We start from the raw sequence: 18,611 nt of genomic DNA on the forward strand, positions 1-18,611 counted from the left end.
TTCCAGGTCAATGCTTTATCCACTGAGCCACCAGAGGTCAGGCTAGGCCCACCTTCTCTTGAAGAGTCTAAATAATGGCAGATGTCATCAGTGGCCAAGCACATGGGTTTATCCACTCATCCAGCCTCTCTCTGACCATCTTGTCAGTCTCCTTAGAATCCTACAGAGAAACACTGTTCAAAGAAGGGAGGTTCTGGATGTTTCCAAGGGGAGAGGGCGGTACAGGTTTCAATGGGAGCTGTGTGGCTCAGCCAAAGCTGGCATGCTGACCAAACACCACTGGTCCAGCATCCCACTTCAGATGGGATGGGACTGACAGCTCCAGCTCCGTAGCAACCAGGCAAGCCTGGACTCCCCGCTGTGAATGCAAAGACAGGCAGCAAGGATCTGGCACTTTTCCCTGAAATGATTTCCAAAAGAAATGGACTGGCTGCAAAACAAATGTTTCTGATTCAAATAAATGAAAATTCTATTACCAGTTTAGGAGTTGTTCATATTTCCTGCAGCTTGTGTTGAATCCACTCGTTAGGTCAGAAGTCTTTCAATTTATTTATTTCAATTTTTATTTTTCCGGAAGTGTCTCAATTTCTAAGTACAGTAGAAACAAATTTTTCCAAAGTCATATGAATCTCCTAAGTTCTTAAATATTAAATACTAACCAGCAGAGTCACAATTTTACTAAGGATGTCATAGTTTTCTGGTACCCATGAATGAATGTTGAGAGACCATTTCTTCTTTAGTCTTTTATTTTTTTTAAGTGAGAGGAGGGGAGACAGTGAGACAGACTCCTGCATGTGCCCTGACAGAGATCCACCCAGCAACCTCTCTGGAGCCAATGCTCAAATCAACTGAGCTAGTTTTAGCCTGAGGCTGACGCACACTAGGACCAACCCCGCTATCCTCAGTGCCCAGGGCCCATACTCAAGCCACTTGCTGCAGGAAGGGAAGAGGAAAAGAAGGGTGAGAAGGAAAGAGAGAGAAGCAGATGGTCGCTTCTCTTGTGTGCCCTGACCAGAAATCTAACCTGGGACATCCATACACTGGGCTGATGCTCTATCCCAGTGGTCCCCAACCTTTTTTAGGCCACAGACCAGTTTTTTATTTATTTATTTATTTATTTATTTATTTTTTACAGAGACAGAGAGAGGGATAGACAGGGACACACAGACAGGAACGGAGAGAGATGAGAAGCATCAATCATTAGTTTTTCATTGCGCATTGCAACACCTTAGTTGTTCATTGATTGCTCTCTCATACGTGCCTTGACCGCGGGCCTTCAGCAGACCGAGTAACCCCTTGCTGGAGCCAGCGACCTTGAGTTCAAGCTGGTGGGCTTTTCCTCAAACCAGAGGAACCCTTGCTCAAGCTGGCGACCTTGGGGTCTCGAACCCGGGTCCTCTGCATCCCAGTCCGACGCTCTATCCACTGCGCCACCGCCTGGTCAGGCCACAGACCAGTTTAATGTCAGGAAATATTTTCACGGACCGGCAATTAGGGTGGGATGGATAAATACACAAAATAAAATTATGCGACCGGCGTTAAAACTGTGGTATTTTAGGCCCTGGACAGTTGGCTCAGCGGTAGAGCGTCAGCCTGGCGTGTGGGGGACCCGGGTTCGATTCCCGGCCAGGGCACATAGGAGAAGCGCCCATTTGCTTCTCCACCTCCCCCTTCCTCTCTGTCTCTCTCTTCCCCTCCCGCAGCCAAGGCTCCATTGGAGCAAAGATGGCCCGGGCGCTGGGGATGGCTCCTTGGCCTCTGCCCCAGGTGCTAGAGTGGCTCTGGTAGCGGCAGAGCGACGCCCCGGAGGGGCAGAGCATCGCCCCCTGGTGGGCAGAGCCTCACCCCTGGTGGGCGTGCCGGGTGGATCCCGGTCGGCGCATGCGGAAGTCTGAAGCTCCCCGTTTCCAGCTTCAGAAAAATACAAAAAAACAAACAAAAACAAACCCCAAAAAAACCAAAAAACTGTGGTTTTTAAAATATAATTGTCGAACTTACGAGACAAGTGTCAAGAATGAGTCTTAGACGGATGTAACAGAGGGAATCTAGACTTAAAAATAAAACATCGTTCAGACTTAAATATAAATAAAATGGAAATAATGTAAGTTATTTATTCTTTCTCTGCGGACCGGTACCAAATAGCCCACGGACTGGTATCGGTCCGCAGCCGGGGGTTGGGGACCACTGCTCTATCCACTGAGCAACTGGCCAGGGCTCATTTCCTCTTTTATTTATTTTTATTTTTTTGTATTTTTCTGAAATTGGAAACAGGGAGGCAGTCAGACAGACTCCCGCATACACCCCACTGGGATCCACCCGGCATGCCCACCAGGGGGCGATGCTCTGTTGCAACCAGGGCCATTCTAGCGCCTGAGGCGGAGGCCATGGAGCCATTCTCTGCGCCGGGGCCAACTTTGCTCCAATGGAGCTTTGGCTGCTGGAGGGAAAGAAAGAGACAGAGGAAGGAGAGGGGGAGGGGTGGAGAAGCAGATGGGCACTTCTTCTGTGTGCCCTGGCCGGGAATTGAACCTGGGACTCCTGCACGCCAGGCCAACGCTCTACCACTGAGCCAACTGGCCAGGGCCGGTCATTTCCTCTTTTAAAACCTATAATTAGATCACCAGGAAATCCCCATGTTCCTTATATTTTTCCAAACTCCATTGTCTTACATTTCTATTGTCTGTATCCAATTCTTATGCCTTTTGCCATGCACAGCCCCTCTGCTAACTCATCACCAGACAACAGAAGGTAAACAGGTGAGGGTAGGAGGTGTTGCTGCACCCTCTATTTCTGCTTCACCTGCTGTTGGCTGTAGGAATTCCATAATCGTATCATTTAAAAAAAATTTTTTTCTTACTTTATTTTTATTTTATTTTTTTTACAGGGACAGAGAGAAAGTCAGAGAGGTTAGACAGGGACAGATAGAAACGGAGAGAGATGAGAAGCATCAATCATCAGTTTTTTGTTGTGAGACCTTAGTTGTTCATTGATTGCTTTCTCATATGTGCCTTGACTGCAGGCCTCCAGCAGACCAAGTAACCCCTTGCTCGAGCCAGTGACCTTGGGTCCAAGCTGGTGAGCTTTTCTCAAACCAGATGAGCCTGCGCTCAAGCTGGCGACCTCAGGGTCTCAAACCTGGGTCCTCTGCATCCCAGTTTGACGCTCTATTCACTGTGCCACCGCCAGGTCAGGCCCATAATCGTTTCATAAACTAAAATTTCTTGGCCTTTTTTTTTTTTTTTTCATTTTTCTGAAGCTGGAAACAGGGAGAGACAGTCAGACAGACTCCCGCATGCGCCCGACCGGGATCCACCCGGCACGCCCACCAGGGGCGATGCTCTGCCCATCCTGGGCGTCGCCATGTTGCGACCAGAGCCACTCTACATCATCTCTGGGGCAGAGGCCACAGAGCCATCCCCAGCGCCCGGGCCATCTTTGCTCCAATGGAGCCTTGGCTGCGGGAGGGGACGAGAGAGACAGAGAGGAAAGCGCGGCGGAGGGGTGGAGAAGCAAATGGCCGCTTCTCCTGTGTGCCCTGGCCGGGAATCGAACCCGGGTCCTCCGCACACTAGGCCGACGCTCTACCGCTGAGCCAACCGGCCAGGGCCTCTTGGCCTTTTAAAACCTACAATCCCTTTGATGCCAAAAATCTCTCATCAGGCTAGTTCACTGCATGGGGTGGCAGTCCCACTTCAATACCGATACACAGTCAAATCCGGGCCTGTCCTGGGCTGTGTTCTCATCTCTACTACAGAAATTGGTCTTTCCAGTTTCTAACAGTGAACATGTTGTTTTGCCATCTTAGTAGTATGGTGACCTTGGGCAAAAAAAAATTTTTTAATTTTACTTTTTAATTTATTCATTTTTAGAAGAGACAAAGGGAAAGTGAGAGAGAAAGGGGGAGGAGCAGGAAGCATCAACTCCCATATGTGCCTTGACCAGGCAAGCCCAGGGTTTCGAACCAGCAACTTCAGTGTTCCAGGTCAACACTTTATCCACTGCGCCACCACAGGTCAGGCCAAAACACTTTTTTAAAGAAACATCAATCTGCTGTTCCACCCTTGTAGGTGCCCACTGGCTGAGTCCTGCATGTGCCTAGCAGGGATCAAACCTGCAACCCTGGCATGTCAGGATGATGCTCCAAGCAACTGAAATACCCAGTCAGGGCTATAATTTTGAACAGCTATGTAATGTGGACTGACAGCCCCTACCTCACAGGGTTGTTGTGAGGACTAATTGGGTGTGTGCTCAGAGCATAGTTAATGTGACTGTCTTATGCAGACAGGACTTGGTTTAACAAGCCAATATAGCCTGACCAGGTGGTGGTGCAGTGGATGAAGTGTTGGCCTGGGATGCTAAACACCCAGTTTTGAAACCCAGAGTTCATTCACTGCCTTGAGCAGTGGCTCATCCAGCTTGAGCACGAGATCAGATACATGACCCCATGGTTGTTGGCTTGAGCAAGGGGTCACTGACTCCTGGTCAAGGCACACATGAGAAAGCAATTAATGAGCAACTAAAGTGCCATAACTATGAGTTGATGCTTGTCATCTCTCTCCCTTCCTATCTGTCCCTCTCTTTAAAAAAAAAGGGGGGGCATGTCCTCAGTGCCCAAAATATAGCCTAGGCAATAGGCAATGCTGATTGTTGCATGAACCCCTGGGGCCATGTAGAAAATTCCTTTTCCCTAGGTTTGATTCATGGGCAGGGCACATATAAGAACAGATCATTGTTCCTCTTTCTCTAAAATCAATAAATCTGGTGGGAATAAAAAAAAAAAAAATTCCTTCCCCTAGATGTTGCTAAAATGTATTATCTTCTGTTCTTACTTTAAGATGACCGAGGAGGGCTGACTTGTGGTGGCGCAGTGGATAGTGTCAACCTGGAAATGCTGAGGTCGCCGGTTCAAAACCCTGGGCTTGCCTGGTCAAGGCACATATGGGAGTTGATGCTTCCTGCTTCTCCCTTCTCTCTCTCTCTCCTCTCTAAAATGAAGAGTTAAAAAAAAAAAAAAGATGACTGAGGGGTATGGTGCCAAGGCCATGGTACCCTGCCCACTGATCTGTAGTAGTAGCCCCTGGCCTTGCTGCTTCAGAGAAAGCATTCACTAGTGACCAATTTTGCCCACGTCCCTGGATTATCACTAAAGTTGTTGTCATTCCTTTAATACCACAAATGGACCCTCAAGTGAGAACCCATACTCAGTATTTGCTGACCTCAACCTCTGGTATTAAACTCCAAACACATCCAGTTTCTATCCAGAGTCCTCTTCATAACCCAGGGCCTCTGTGAAGCCATAACCCTCCACCCCCGACCCTGTCATACTTCACACCCTTAGGCTCCCACATCCACTTTGGAAAGATCCAGGGGTCTCCCAAGTAAAGGGCTCAGGGACTCAGCAGGGGCTGTGGGCACTGTGATCAGCACCTCACCACAATCCAGCATCCATTTTGGTGGGGAGGGACTTGGCCTGTACCCAGAAAAGGAGAAGCCCGGGCATTCCACACCCCTCTATGGATACTGTCTCCTCAGAAAGCCAGAGCAGTCAGGCCCATGGGGTCTGCCACAGCCCTTCGGAGGAGGGGGCTCACCAACCACAACCCCCTGGGATGTTGGCTCAGGAGGTTACTTGGATCCTCTGAAGAAAGATTACACATATTTTTATAATCAGAAACTTTCAGTTTATTTTGAATAAACTACTCAACTTTGAGCAGATAACATTACCTCAACTTTTTCTTTGAAGAAAACAAAGATATATGGTAAATTCATGAAAACAGTGTCTTCTTTATCCTCTATTCTTGTAGGGCAGAAAAATTCTGCCTGACCTTTCCATTTAGAACAGCCACTGGGGGAACAAAAGAAAGCTCTCCACAGGTCAAGAGCTGCAGGCTGTGAACCAGGCACAGACCCTCCCTCAGTGCCTATGGCAGAGACCACAGCTGGGCGTGTTATGTAGCAGCTGTGTGCAATCCCAAGAATGCCCACAGATGGCCAGGCTGTAACCTACGGTACAAAGCTACAGCTCAGGTCCTGTTCCATGGTGGCGACAGAAAGAGCCAGCATGCCAGGCTCATCGGTGTACCAACACGCTGTTCATACCCTGCCTCAGGTCCCACAGCGGGCACTCGCCCAGGTCAGTGAGCTCCCTACCGTCCCATCCTGGGTTCATCTGCTCCACTTCTATCTTGTTCTACCACTCGCCCCTCAGTCCCTCCCCTGGTGAGAGATGACAGGAAGAGACAAAACCTGAGTAGGGAGAAAGAGAGCCTGCACCCAGATGTGTACTCGTGACCCCACGAGTCACAGCTGTCTGCGGTCTTCAAGAATAATTTAGTTTACAACCACAGGATCTGGGAAATTACTGAGGTGAAAACGTTTGAATATCAAAGAATTTCGAACACAATGTTCACACATCTCTCAGCAGCTCTCCCAGGTCGAGGCCCTACTGGGCAGAGACAGCTCCGCCAGCCTGAGTGGAGGCATCAAAGAGACACAGAAACCCCGAGAATCAGTTAACTTCTCAAAGGCCCACAGAACCAGGTTCAGGACAGATAAGACACTGCATAAACCACTTGCTCCTTTGGACTCAACTGTGCAAAAACCGGCCCTCTCTCCTGGCCAGCCCCTCCCACTACAGAAGTTGGGACCACAGACCAAGGACCCTCCTGGCCTTGGACCCCCAGACTCTGGAGGTGGTGACCTCCAACACTTGAAATCAGGTGAGAGGAGGAGCACCCACGCCCCAAAGCAGATGCAGGACACACTCCAGGTAACATGAAAACAACCTGTGCAAACAAGGTGCCTGAGCCAGGAAGACCAGTGCGCTCAGGAGGACCACGCTGCGCTCTGAGCCTGGACTTCCCCAGGGAGAGCGCAGGACAGGGTCAGGTACGGTTGCATGGGAACCTGCGCAGTTACACACTTGAACACTGGCACAAAAGAAGGGACCAAGGCAAAAGAAATTTATTTTGGGGAACAATTCCCTTTGAAAGTTTATCTCTATCTTTAGGAGACAAAAGAAAACACTGTGCTAAACTTGTCCCCTGGTCTGGAAGGCCACAAACCCACCTATGCTCTGCTGTGGGCTCTGGCCTCAGTAGCCAGGTAAGCCTCACTTTCAAGAATAAAAATGAGCCTACAGACAGGCAGTGCCACCTGAGACAATCACACACCCTGTGGCAAGACCCTGTTCTGTACTGTCTCCTCACTGCCAAGCTAAGAAAGGGGCACCTGACCACAAAAGGGTCTACAAGGAACAGGCAGGAGGCATGATGTGATTCCCTGTGTGTCATGCCTGTTACACAGGCTGTTCTCCGCCATCTGTCCCCCATGCTCTTCCCTTGGCACTCCAGCTGTGGCCAAGCACCAAGCAAACCCGGAAGCAGAGGCCACCCTCTTGCAGAACACATTCTGGCAGGGTGGGCAGGCAGCATATGTTATTCTATGTAAAACAGCTAGAGGGTAAAACACTCCAATGCCAATTTATTTTTAAAAAGGGTTCTCTGTAATTCTATGGTTGGTTTTTTTGTTTTTGTCTTTTTCTTTTTTTTGTATAATTGTACAACCTTTGAAAATTACATAAGTTGTAATGATCTAATACTATTAATAGTCATTCAAAAACACTTTCCCTCCCTCCCAACAACCATCCATGGGGAATTAAAAATCCTGAAGAGGCCAGTTCAACAGGGCCTCTACCATAGTAGAAACAAAAAGCAAAAAGATGAGAACAAAACAGAAGTTGACTAAGAGGTGTGTGGCCAGTGTCTCTCAGGAGTGGAGTCCTGGCTGGTGCCCGGGATGGAGAGGCAGAGCCTGCAGCATGCAGTATGGCAGCTGGGAGACCTTGCAGCCACATCTTCCTCACTCTGGCACATTCACATCCAGCCTAGGTGTCATGGAAATCCTTCAGAAGGGTCCTCCTCCGCTGCTCTGCTATATGCATCTGGTTTTCTAAGTCCTGCAGCAGGGAAGCAAAATGTATGCTTACATGGCCCAGCCCCAGGAGCAGGGACGGCCAAGGCCACAGGCACCACGACAGGGGCTCCGAGGAATCCAAAGCATAGCTCTTCCCACCCTTCAGCAGCAGCTTCTGGCCCACACCACCAACCATACCATCTGCCAACATGCAGTCCTCCCTCGCCTGCAACAGCAGGTCCAAGGAGACGGCAGGCACTTACCCCTCTGTCATAGCTGTCGGCACGCTCTACCTTCCATGACAGGTTTTCAATCTCAGCCTCCAGTTGAGCCTGCTGGTATTCAAACTGTATGGGCAGAGCAGGAGGGTCAAAAGGAGAGGGGCTGTAGCCGGGGCAGGGCCTGCAGATGGAGGGGCAGACGCAGCACCTCAGGCTCACACGAGCTACAGCTGGCTCTGATGCTGTCCTCAGAGAGCAGTGGTAGTCCCTGTGCCTGGGGCCAGAACCCAATCAAAAGGCAAATGGCAAGACCACTATCACCCTCCACCACCAAAGAAAGGGCAAGAATTTAAGCCGCTGAACAGAATGCCTCCAAAATGTAGGGAAACAGACGCTGTAAAAACCAAGTCAGAATGGACATTCAAAGACACTATACTCCCTGAATACTTCATTTTTTTCAGCCCTTTTGCAAATCAAATCTTATTTATTTGTATAGGAAAGGTAGGGGAAGGGGAAAAAGGGGGGAAGGAGGAAGGAACACTTATTTGTTGTTTCTTTTATTTATTTATTTATTGCAGAGACAGAGCGAGTCAGAGAGAGGGATAGATAGGGACAGACAGGAATGGAGAGAGATGAGAAGCATCAATCATTAGTTTTTCACTGCGACACCTTAGTTATTCATTGATTGCTTTTTCATATGTGCCTTGACCACGGGCCTTCAGCAGACCGAGTAACCCCTTGCTCGAGCCAGCGACCTTGGGTCCAAGCTGGTGAGCTTTTGCTCAAACCAGATGAGCTCGCACTCAAGCTGGCGACCTCGGGGTCTCGAACCTGGGTCCTCCGCATCCCAGTCCGACACTCTATCCACTGCGCCACCGCCTGGTCAGGCAAAGTTGCCGTTTTGATCCCCGGTCAGGGCGCACACAGGAAGAGTTCATTGTTCCTGACCCCCACCCCTCTTTTTCTCTCTCTGTTACCTTTTCTCCTCTCTCTCACTCAAATCAATAAATCTGGTGTGAAAAAAAAAGTCAAGTCATTTGACTTTGTAATTGAACATCAAACTTTATGCACAAAGATGTTCCTCAATGTCTTATTTAAACACAGAAACAATGTCCCAAAAGATGGTACACCCATCTAAAGGAATACTTAAGTGGTATTAACCACCCTGGTAAATAATGACAGCTGTAACAATAAACTGCCATAACAGTCAATTGATACACACACACACCTTGATTTTATAAATAATACCAATTTTAAAAGACCGGAAAATGCTAACACATGGTCATTTCTTTCTGGTGGGATTACAGATGCTTTTCAACATTCGGACAATAGATATGAATTGCTTTGTAATGGAGGGGAACAACGCATATCTAAGATAAAGAATTAAAGACACAACCCACCTACTATCATTTAAGGACATGCAAGCTGAATACCCTCCCCCAAAGCACAGGCACCGACCTCCCGAGTAGCCACAGACATTTTCAGCCAGTGGCCCTATATGTACAGTTGCGCTCAGGAGCTATGGTATATCTGCCTAACTATTACACGGCATGCCAGCACCTAAGACTTATTTTGAAGCTGCCTTAGAGGAGAAATGAAATGTGGAGATTGAGTTTTCTTTTGATTTTGCCCTCCCGCTAACCAGGGCAACTCAAAGCGGAGAGAGCAGAGCAGAGGCACTGTTCGCCTTACCAGCTTCTTCCGGGGCCCAGACTCCATGTAGTACGCATACGGGTACGTGTACTGCAGGGTGTACCGACACTGCAACAGGAGAGAAGACAAAGCCCCTGTGTCTGTGACTCTAACCTACACGCATCGCAGATGGCTTTTACAGTTCTTACCCCGTCATGCAAATTAGCCTGGCCCTACAGGAATGGGCCTGAAAGGAATGAGACCAAGCCAAATAAAGGATGAAGTGGGGGACAACATGGAAAAAAAAGAAACAAAAGTGGCCACAGAACACCTGCAGTTCCTTTTTAAAACTGTGATGTATTTACCAGCAGCCGCCTCAATGGCTCTTCCCTCTTGAGTCGGACATCAGAGTCCACACATCTATCTCAATAACTGTCCAAAGACAAGCTCTTATTTTCCTTTGAGTGATGCATGGATGGGACAAAAAAAGAAAAGGGCTCTAGTTTCCCCTGCAGTTCCTTCCCCGCAGGCAGAGGCAGTGGAGTACTCTTCTTCTAGGTTCCCTGGACATCCAGCAGAGGACTGAGTTCTCAGGGGGCACAGCCCAGGCAACTGTCAACCCGTAAGCAGAAGTATGCAGGGCTTCACTGGGTGCTAAGCCCCCTCACCCCCTACACTGTCTCCCACCCTTAGAGGTCTGGGTCTGACACTGGACAGGAGAGCAGAGAAGTGAGGTGATACAAACCTTGGCTAGAAGTTTGGCAGCGTTCTGTAGGTACTGCCAATCGATCCAGGTCCCCAGATTATTCATGACCCTCTCCTGGATCTTCTCATGAATCCGCTGGTAAGTCTGCGCCTCCAGCTGCAAGCTCTTGTTATGGTTTTCCCACTACAGGGCACAGAGGAAGGAGAAAGCTGTAGGAGTCCTGGGAAGGTACAGAGGTCCACAGAGTCCAGAACAGACACCTGCTGGAAGGGCATGGCCACTGCCTCATCCTGACTCATGGGGACTGAGTGTCCGAGTGTTCTTTAGTCTACACCACTAACCGTGTCCAGAGCAACTGTCTGCCTGTCAGATCACCCTGCCCCTCTGGGAAGGTAGGGCTCCAGCCTGAGGACTAACAAAAACTCCCTACTCTGTGCTCAGAAACCAAATGTGCCATGCTCTGTGGGCCTCTGCTGAAGGGTCTCCCTGGGATAAACTGCCCTCTAAATCTGACTATTCAGACAGCACTGCGTGGAAGACTGTCTGATGCTCCCTTGTCCTTCAAGTCAACATTCAGACAGCACCGCGTCCTTCCTTGTCAGCCATGGCTGCCCCTTGGGGCCCAAGAACCACATCTATGGAAGCACCACCCAAGGCCCCAGCAGGAGCTCCATTCCCTGACTTCCGTGTGCATGTGCTGGCTCTGGCGACCAGTCAATTCCATGCAGGTCAACTGAAGAAGCCGAACCACAAGGAGCAGCTGCAGGAGAAGACATCTACCCTCTCAAAGTAGAACAAGTACTTCTTGAGGGCCTCTCTGGCTTGGGCCTGCTGGCTCTGGTTGACAATGTCTGGATTCTCCTTATACCGACTGCACTCATAGTACTCGCTGCCATGGGTCTTCCAATCTCCTAGACACATCCAGCAGAAGTCTGCACAGAACAGAAAAAAGAAGTCTTCACACCCACCGGACAAGCCCAAGATTCTTCAAAGGCAAAGCAGTGGGACACACAGATCCTGCAGAGGGGTGCTCGGGTAAAAGGGAGGTTTCACCTGATTAGAAGTCCACAAGGGTGCCTCCTAACAGGGGGAATGTGCACCTCACGTCTTAGCATATCCCATGTCCCTTTAGCCTGCCTTTGCCGATCTAAACAGCTACCGATATTCTCAGTTCCATGAGCATACATACTTTGTACCTTTTTAATCCAATGCAGGCAGATGACTTGACTGTATAAGACCACTAGTCTGGAAAAGTACAGCATAAGGCAGAGGGAATCTCAGTAACATTGTAATAACGATGTATGGTGCTAGGTGATATTGGCAATATCAGGGGGAAACACTACCATCTACGACAGTCTAACCATTATGCTGTACACCTGAAACTAGCACAAAATAATAGTGAATGTAAACTGTAATTGAAAAATATGATTTCTAAAACCCACTAAAGAAAAGGTCACTAGTCTGCTGTGTTAAGCTACTCTAAGGAGCAGAAACTTGTTCAACTGAGGCCCACTGAAAACATAACGTGCCCTCCTGTCTGCCTCCCACTCTCTCTCTGCCCCAGGAAGGTTTTGGTTTTGTACACAAAGCTAGGATTAAAGGCTTTTCCTTTTCATCTCTTTTAAAACATATTTCTATAAAATCTACAGCTACACAACAGTTCATGCTCAGAACTCTGACTCTGCTTCCACACAGGGGAAGCAAAGAGGAAAAAGTAAAGATCCCTTCTGGATGCTATACATCCAGAAAATTCTAGTGGGCTGACGAAGAGGGGCGTGCACAGCTCTGTTAGAGGTCCAGTACTGGCTCTGTATTTTGTCCCCACCAGCAACTCGACAGAGAACCTCTTCCCAGGATTCACTCTTGGAAGTGAGCCGACTTCCAAATGGTGCTCCTATACAATTTAGGAACGCTGAAGTGAAACCCAGAGACCCAGAGGTCATGTACTTCCCTTTTCTTGGTAGTCTTCACTGGACAGTGGCAACACTGCTCTCCTTAATCAGCTAGAGTGGCCTGCTAACGTTTCAAATACTACTAGATCGCTTAGGGTAGCTCGTATGGGTGGTAAAACTCTCTAGTTAGCAATCAAGGGTGGCAGGGGATGAGGAGACTACGACTGGGGAGAAACAAACAGGGGACATCTTAGGTACTAGAAACATGGTGAATACTGGGGATGTTTCCTTTGTCATTTCTCTTTAGATTGTACATGTGCCCTTTCTAAGTGGATGAATCACGACACAGAAAGCACTGAGGAAACATGCCACAGCCCTGGGCCCATCATCACTTCAGAATCACTGTTCCCTTGTAAGACCTTGTCATGTCCACTGTGATTACAGTGAGCTCCGGGGAAAACACAGGACTAGCACCAGATGGGCTCCTATGGGGACTTTCAGGGCCTCCTGGTCAGCATCTAAGCAGCTGTGTGGGAGACCTATTTGCACATATTTTCTACTTGAAGTAAATTTATTTTCTTTACTGGCAGGAAGGAAAGCAAGACCTACGTAACCTTCTCCTGATAGATGAAGGCCTGAAAGGCCAAATCAAACTCCCCCCAGGAACTTTGTAACAGACGTCAAAGGAAAACTGTCATTTTACCACGATCAGTACCATGTGCAGCCTGTTCTAAAAGGTATCTGTAAGGTAGTACAGATAAGCCCCAATGGACTTACCTACTTTGGCAAAAATAAAAAGAACATGTAAAAATCTTCTTGGATGACTGAGGATCATGAGGGTCTAAAAGTCACCCCAAACTTGACTTCTGATTACATGTGTCAGCAAGACAGCAGGGAAATTACAAGGGGGACCAAAAAACAGTACATAAATATTATGACTAAGAAACTGAGGCAGCCCTTATTCTGTCACATCCCTACAAAAGTACTCCCTAAACAAGCAATGGAGACCCATGCACAAGAAACAGACTGTGCCACTGGGCCTTAAGCACCAAGCCTGGGACTCACCGTGTTTACACTTGGAGCATTGCTGTCAGAGGGAAACAGAAGAAAACATGTTAAGGGCACGCTGACAAAGGCTCCGTGTCACATTTGCAAAGGGTACAGGCTTCTGCTCACCATGTGATTGCAGCCTCCGTTCTTCTCAATGCAGATGTTGCACTTGGGACACTGAGGAGACAGAAGGGCGCCATTAGGCTCACGCACCATCGGGTCAGGTCTAAGACAAATTACACAAAGCTCCTGGCACCCGTGCCCAGTAACTCATCGTGTGAACACTTCTGGGGAGGAGCATCTCTCACTTAAATGTGGCGGGTCGCTGAGGCTGGAACAGCAATCCAAGGAAATGAGGTCAGCATGTTTGGCTCTGAAGGATTCCAAGCACCAGCGGAGCCCCACTAAGCCTTCACCATCTGTCCCTGCCAGGGGCCACTCAAACTAAGCACCAGCTGAGTCAGCAGAAACCCTGCCTGCTTGGGAGGAATGCCAAAGTAGCATAAGAGCTAAACTAAGTCTCAGCCAGCTTGTCTGGACTTCGGCTTCTAGCAGAGGGCAGGAAAACCACCTCTTCAGCTTGCTTCCTCTCTCATCTGACAGACAACAGGAACCATAGGAAATACTGTAGAAATCAGTCAGATGCTGTGCCATGAATTAGACTTGAATGATGTCATGGTCACAGCTGTGCTCATGAGTTCATCAACCTAGTGCATGGCACAGGGTGGAGTCACCCGGGGCTCAAGTTGCCGTGGGCCATCCCTTCTTACAAGCTGCAGAATGAGAATTGCACAGGCCTGGACTTGCATTAGTCTTGCAATTCATTAGGTGTGGCTATCAACCACTCCCTCCCAGGGATAGTAAAGCCTGGGAGGTAGTCAATAAAACCTAGTGCTTTTCTAATTCGTTTCTTAACTTTTTTAGGATTTTCAGCATTTTATTAAAAGAATTGTGCCAATCAATGCACACTATGATAAACTGCTGCTACCTCTGCCAAGCTGGGCAAAAATCTGTAGCCGCCAGTAAGGGCCCCAGGGCCAGGTGTTCTGCTCTCAGACGGCAGATCTGCTGGTCAGACCCTGGGCAGCACTAAGGAGGGCAGATCCATGACAGGTAAGACACAGTCCTTACGTCTTTAGTGTGAGCACTAATGTAGTTGGCTGTTTCAGAGTCATCTGCACACTTCGTGAGCCATTTCCGGATTGTGGCGCAGTCTGTGGGGGCGTGATACATCTGACGACACTTGAAACTTAAAATCAGAAAAGAAAACACTCAAATAATCGTTAGGTCAGGTTTTTAATTTTCCTTTTGTCCAAGTCAAAAGATTCTGAATTAGAGCTTTTCAGAGGAAAAGTCACCTTTCAAGGCCTTTCAGACTTTTACTTACTTGGGATTATACTGAAATATTATAGACACTTCTTTTCAATCTAAGCCATTCATACTTTCAATAATCTCAAAAGAAAAGTTTCTGTTGTAGATATCTTGTGTGGTATCAACCCTTCCTTTTTTTTTTTTTTTTTTTAAACAGAGACAGAGAGAGAGAGTCAGAGAGAGGAACAGATAGGGACAGACAGACAGGAACGGAGAGAGATGAGAGGCATCAATCATCAGTTTTTCGTTGCGACACCTTAGTTGTTCATTGATTGCTTTCTCATATGTGCCTTGACTGGGGGCCTTCAGCAAACTGAGTGACCCCTTGCTCAAGCCAGTGACCTTGGGTCCAAGCTGGTGAGCTTTTGCTCAAACCAGATGAGCCCGCACTCAAGCTGGCGACCTCAGGGTCTCAAACCTGGGTCCTCAGCATCCCAGTCTGATACTCTATCCACTGCACCACCACCCGGTCAGGCTCAACCCTTCCTGAAAAGATGTCAAGTGAAGAATTCTGCCTCTCACAGGCATGGTGAGATGCTCTGAAAAGGATACTTCAGCTCAGACCCAAGGCAGGACCGAGATTCACTTCTGGGGGCTTTGGCTTATCTCCCAGACAGACGGGCACACAGGGCACAAACGGCAGAACCTGTACAGTCTGTAGCAGCATGAAACATCTGACTATGCAAGAAAATTATAGTCAGAAAAAAAATAAAATCATCAGCTTGGCTCCCATGATTTTAATTTCCCTTTTGTCGAAGCCAACACAACATAACTTTGTGGACAGTCCAGGCTCTGAGGTGGACAGCCGAACACCTTCCCCAGGGAAGTTCATCATGTGGGACATGAAGGATGGAGAGCAACTACATTAGTGTTTTTCCTTTTCTTTTTTTTCTTTTTTTAATGAGAGAAAGACAGAGACAGACAGGAAGAAAGAGAGATGAGAAGCATCAACTCATAGTTGTAACACTTTACTTGCTCATTGACTGCTTTCTCATTTGTGCCTTGGTCGAGAGCTCCAGCTGAACCAGTGAGCCTTTGCTCAAGCCAGTGACCTCGGGGTTTTGAACCTGGGTTCTCAGCAATCCAGGTCAATGCTCTGTCCACTGCGCCACCACCTGGTCAGGCACATTAGTGGTTTTTAACATTTGGTGAGCCATAGGCTCCCTTAACAATGTCTTCAAAGGCAGACACATGGCCTGGCCTATGGTGGTGCAATTGGGTAACTCATCGACCTTAAATGCTAAGGTCACCAGTTCAAAGCTCTGGGCTTGCTTGGTCAAGACACAAATGACAAGCAATCAATGAACAACTAAAGTGAAGCAACTATGAGTTGACACTTTTCGCTCCCTCTCCTATCTGTAAAATCAATAAATAAAATAGGCAGGGACATGTGCACATATGCCATATTTTCCATGTCATTTCTCTGACGTCCTACCATGAAGCTCCAGGGAGGCTCAATTAGGGGGACAGATCTGAACCTAATGGATAACACTTGCCAGTACCCTCACCTAACTAAGATAACAACAGTGCCAATCATACACAGTTGTGAGGATGAAGGTACACTGATCAGAATAGAACCTTTCCTCTGGTAAACTTTCCGTACACTTTGCTATTCCCATCATATTTACTGAATGGAGTAAATCCAAAGGAAATGTAAACCACACTTAAAAATTATAGGGTGAAACTATAGATGAAGAAAAACTTAAATGTCAAAGATTATAAACAAATATGTAAATTAGCTGTGCAGGTAGATAGACACATACAATCTCCAGGCATGAGTCTGAGTAGCACGAACCATAGCACATTCTCCAAGAATCTGTGCCATTTTCTTATCTCTGGACTGAACATTATTGAACGTAACATGAAACAGGAAATGCTAGGTACATGCCTTGCACCCAGAGCAGAGCTGCTCTCCTGGTTCGAAGCCCCTGTCTCTCTCAGTCCCCCCCACAAGGAGTAGGAGCAGGGCTGCTCAGCACCACACTCACTCTTACCAGAAGACCTCGTTGCACCGATTGCACTGGACTCGGCGAGCTCTGGGCTCTTGTACCTGGATGACCATGGGGCAGTCTGCACCAGGACACAGCTGGAGCTGGTAATGACTCTGTAAACACACCAAGGGGAAACAATGAGGTCATCCCCTAGTTACTGCCTCCAAATCAGAACTCCCTAAGTACTCAAAAACCTTCTGCTCTTCCAGCTAATGATTTACGTCAGGAGACTGGAGGAATTCAAGATGAATGTTGTAAAGACCAGACATTAGGCAGACATTGAAGACCTGTGAACATTTAGTTAAACTAGACAGCAACTCACTAGAATGATCTAAGGTTAGATTACAAAATGGATACAGAATTGTATCTGTGAGATGAAAATGCAAAGGGACAAAGGATGGAAAGGAACACAGCCTAGTCAGCTGGGCCTAAGACTCTGAGAGGCTCACCACACTCTCAGGAATTTACCAAAGGCAGCAAACAGCACAAAGAACAAGGCTTTCTGTTTACCCTGCAGCACACGCATGAGAAGACCAAGACTATCAATCACTCCAATAAGCTTAAGCATAAAAATGATGAAAACTATGTTGCAAGAAACCAGCAAGCTTGAACAGGTAGCCCATAGACTCTAAAACTGACCACGCTGGAATCCTGAACAAGTTTTCAAATTGCATAAGAAGCAATACCTCTTCCCTGTGCTGAATCACACAGTGAACTGAAAGGAACAGCAATTCCTGAGATATGCTGACTTGTGTTTAAACCTTGGCATACAATAGCTTGCTTGGTTAAGGTGGGGATGATTGATCATTCTACATGAGAAAACCAAGGCTCAAAGAGGCAAAATAATCCATCTATCAATGGATACATAGTGAGGAAGTAACAGATCTGGAATTCATACAACTGTCTGACTCTAGGGTTTGTGTTCTTCACAACCATTCTAGTAGTTTTCAAATTATTTTTTTACTTCAACCTTTTTTTGAGAGAGAGAAAAAGAGGGAGAGGTGAGAAGCATCAACTCATAGCTGCATCACTTAAGTTGTTCATCGACTGCTTCTCATATATGCCAAGCCACTGACCCCGTGCTCAAGCCAGCAACCTTGGGGCTTCAAATCTAGGACCTCCACGTCCCAGGTCGATGCTCTATCCACTGCACCACCACAGGTCAGGCATTTTCAAATTTTTTAAAAAATCCATTGAACTCTTTCTTCAAACGCCAGCACCTAATGGCAGCCTTGTCTATAAAACAACTACAGTGAGCATCTGATGGAAAGTAGGCCCAAGAAGACAGAGGTCACAAGCACAGGAGCTGGGCATACCTCCACATAGTCCCTGAAGAGGTAGCGCCTGTATTTGTCTCTCAGTTCTTCATTGGGCAATAATGGAAACACAAAGTCCTCTGGTGTTCGAAGTAGGCAGTCCTGAGCCATGCAAGAGACTCCTGTTGAACAAAGACAACCTGATGGACAAATGTATTACAGGGGTCACAACTTATAATAATATAATATTTGCCCACTGAGTTCAACCAACAAATTCAGATTCTACATAGGAAAGCCCTGAAACAGCTGAATTTATTAAAAGAGGAATCAATATATTTTCACAGTGATGCAACTAAAATATTATCCCAAATTACATATACATCACAAATAGCACCATTAAAACACAGTATCACCTGACCTGTGGTGGCGCAGTGGGATAAAGCGTCGACCTGGAACGCTGAGCTTGCCGGTTTGAAACCTTGGGCTTCCCCGGTCAAGGCACATATGGGAGTTGATGCTTCCTGCTCCTCCCCCACCCATCTCTCCCCTCTCTAAAAATAAATAAATAAATAAAAAGA

General features: G+C 47.5%; 1 protein-coding gene and 1 non-coding gene across 6 annotated transcripts in view; both read right to left on the reverse strand.

The window, feature by feature from the left end:
- Nucleotides 1-3,531: 3,531 nt before the first annotated feature.
- TRNAT-AGU (transfer RNA threonine (anticodon AGU)) lies at nt 3,532-3,607 on the reverse strand. The gene has a single exon. It is a non-coding gene; the product is annotated as a tRNA-Thr (tRNA).
- Nucleotides 3,608-6,944: 3,337 nt separating this feature from the next.
- Nucleotides 6,945-18,611, reverse strand: part of ARIH2 (ariadne RBR E3 ubiquitin protein ligase 2) — a 69,961-nt gene continuing 58,294 nt past the window's right edge. For 3 of the 5 annotated variants that reach the window (XM_066244479.1, XM_066244480.1, XM_066244483.1), the window contains 10 exons: nt 18,094-18,233; nt 16,781-16,890; nt 14,547-14,664; nt 13,542-13,592; nt 13,431-13,452; nt 11,254-11,405; nt 10,513-10,656; nt 9,828-9,896; nt 8,178-8,261; nt 6,945-7,957 (listed from right to left, as the gene is read on the reverse strand). In XM_066244479.1, the coding sequence (XP_066100576.1) occupies nt 7,886-7,957; nt 8,178-8,261; nt 9,828-9,896; nt 10,513-10,656; nt 11,254-11,405; nt 13,431-13,452; nt 13,542-13,592; nt 14,547-14,664; nt 16,781-16,890; nt 18,094-18,233 (962 nt within the window). In that variant the 3' untranslated portion in view covers nt 6,945-7,885. Of the gene's footprint in view, nt 7,958-8,177; nt 8,317-9,827; nt 9,897-10,512; nt 10,657-11,253; nt 11,406-13,430; nt 13,453-13,541; nt 13,593-14,546; nt 14,665-16,780; nt 16,891-18,093; nt 18,234-18,611 lie in introns of those variants that run through there. The other 2 variants (XM_066244481.1, XM_066244482.1) reach the window with 2 other exon arrangements.

Source organism: Saccopteryx bilineata, chromosome 10 (assembly GCF_036850765.1).
Source record: "Saccopteryx bilineata isolate mSacBil1 chromosome 10, mSacBil1_pri_phased_curated, whole genome shotgun sequence".
NCBI classification, from domain to species: domain Eukaryota; kingdom Metazoa; phylum Chordata; class Mammalia; order Chiroptera; family Emballonuridae; genus Saccopteryx; species Saccopteryx bilineata.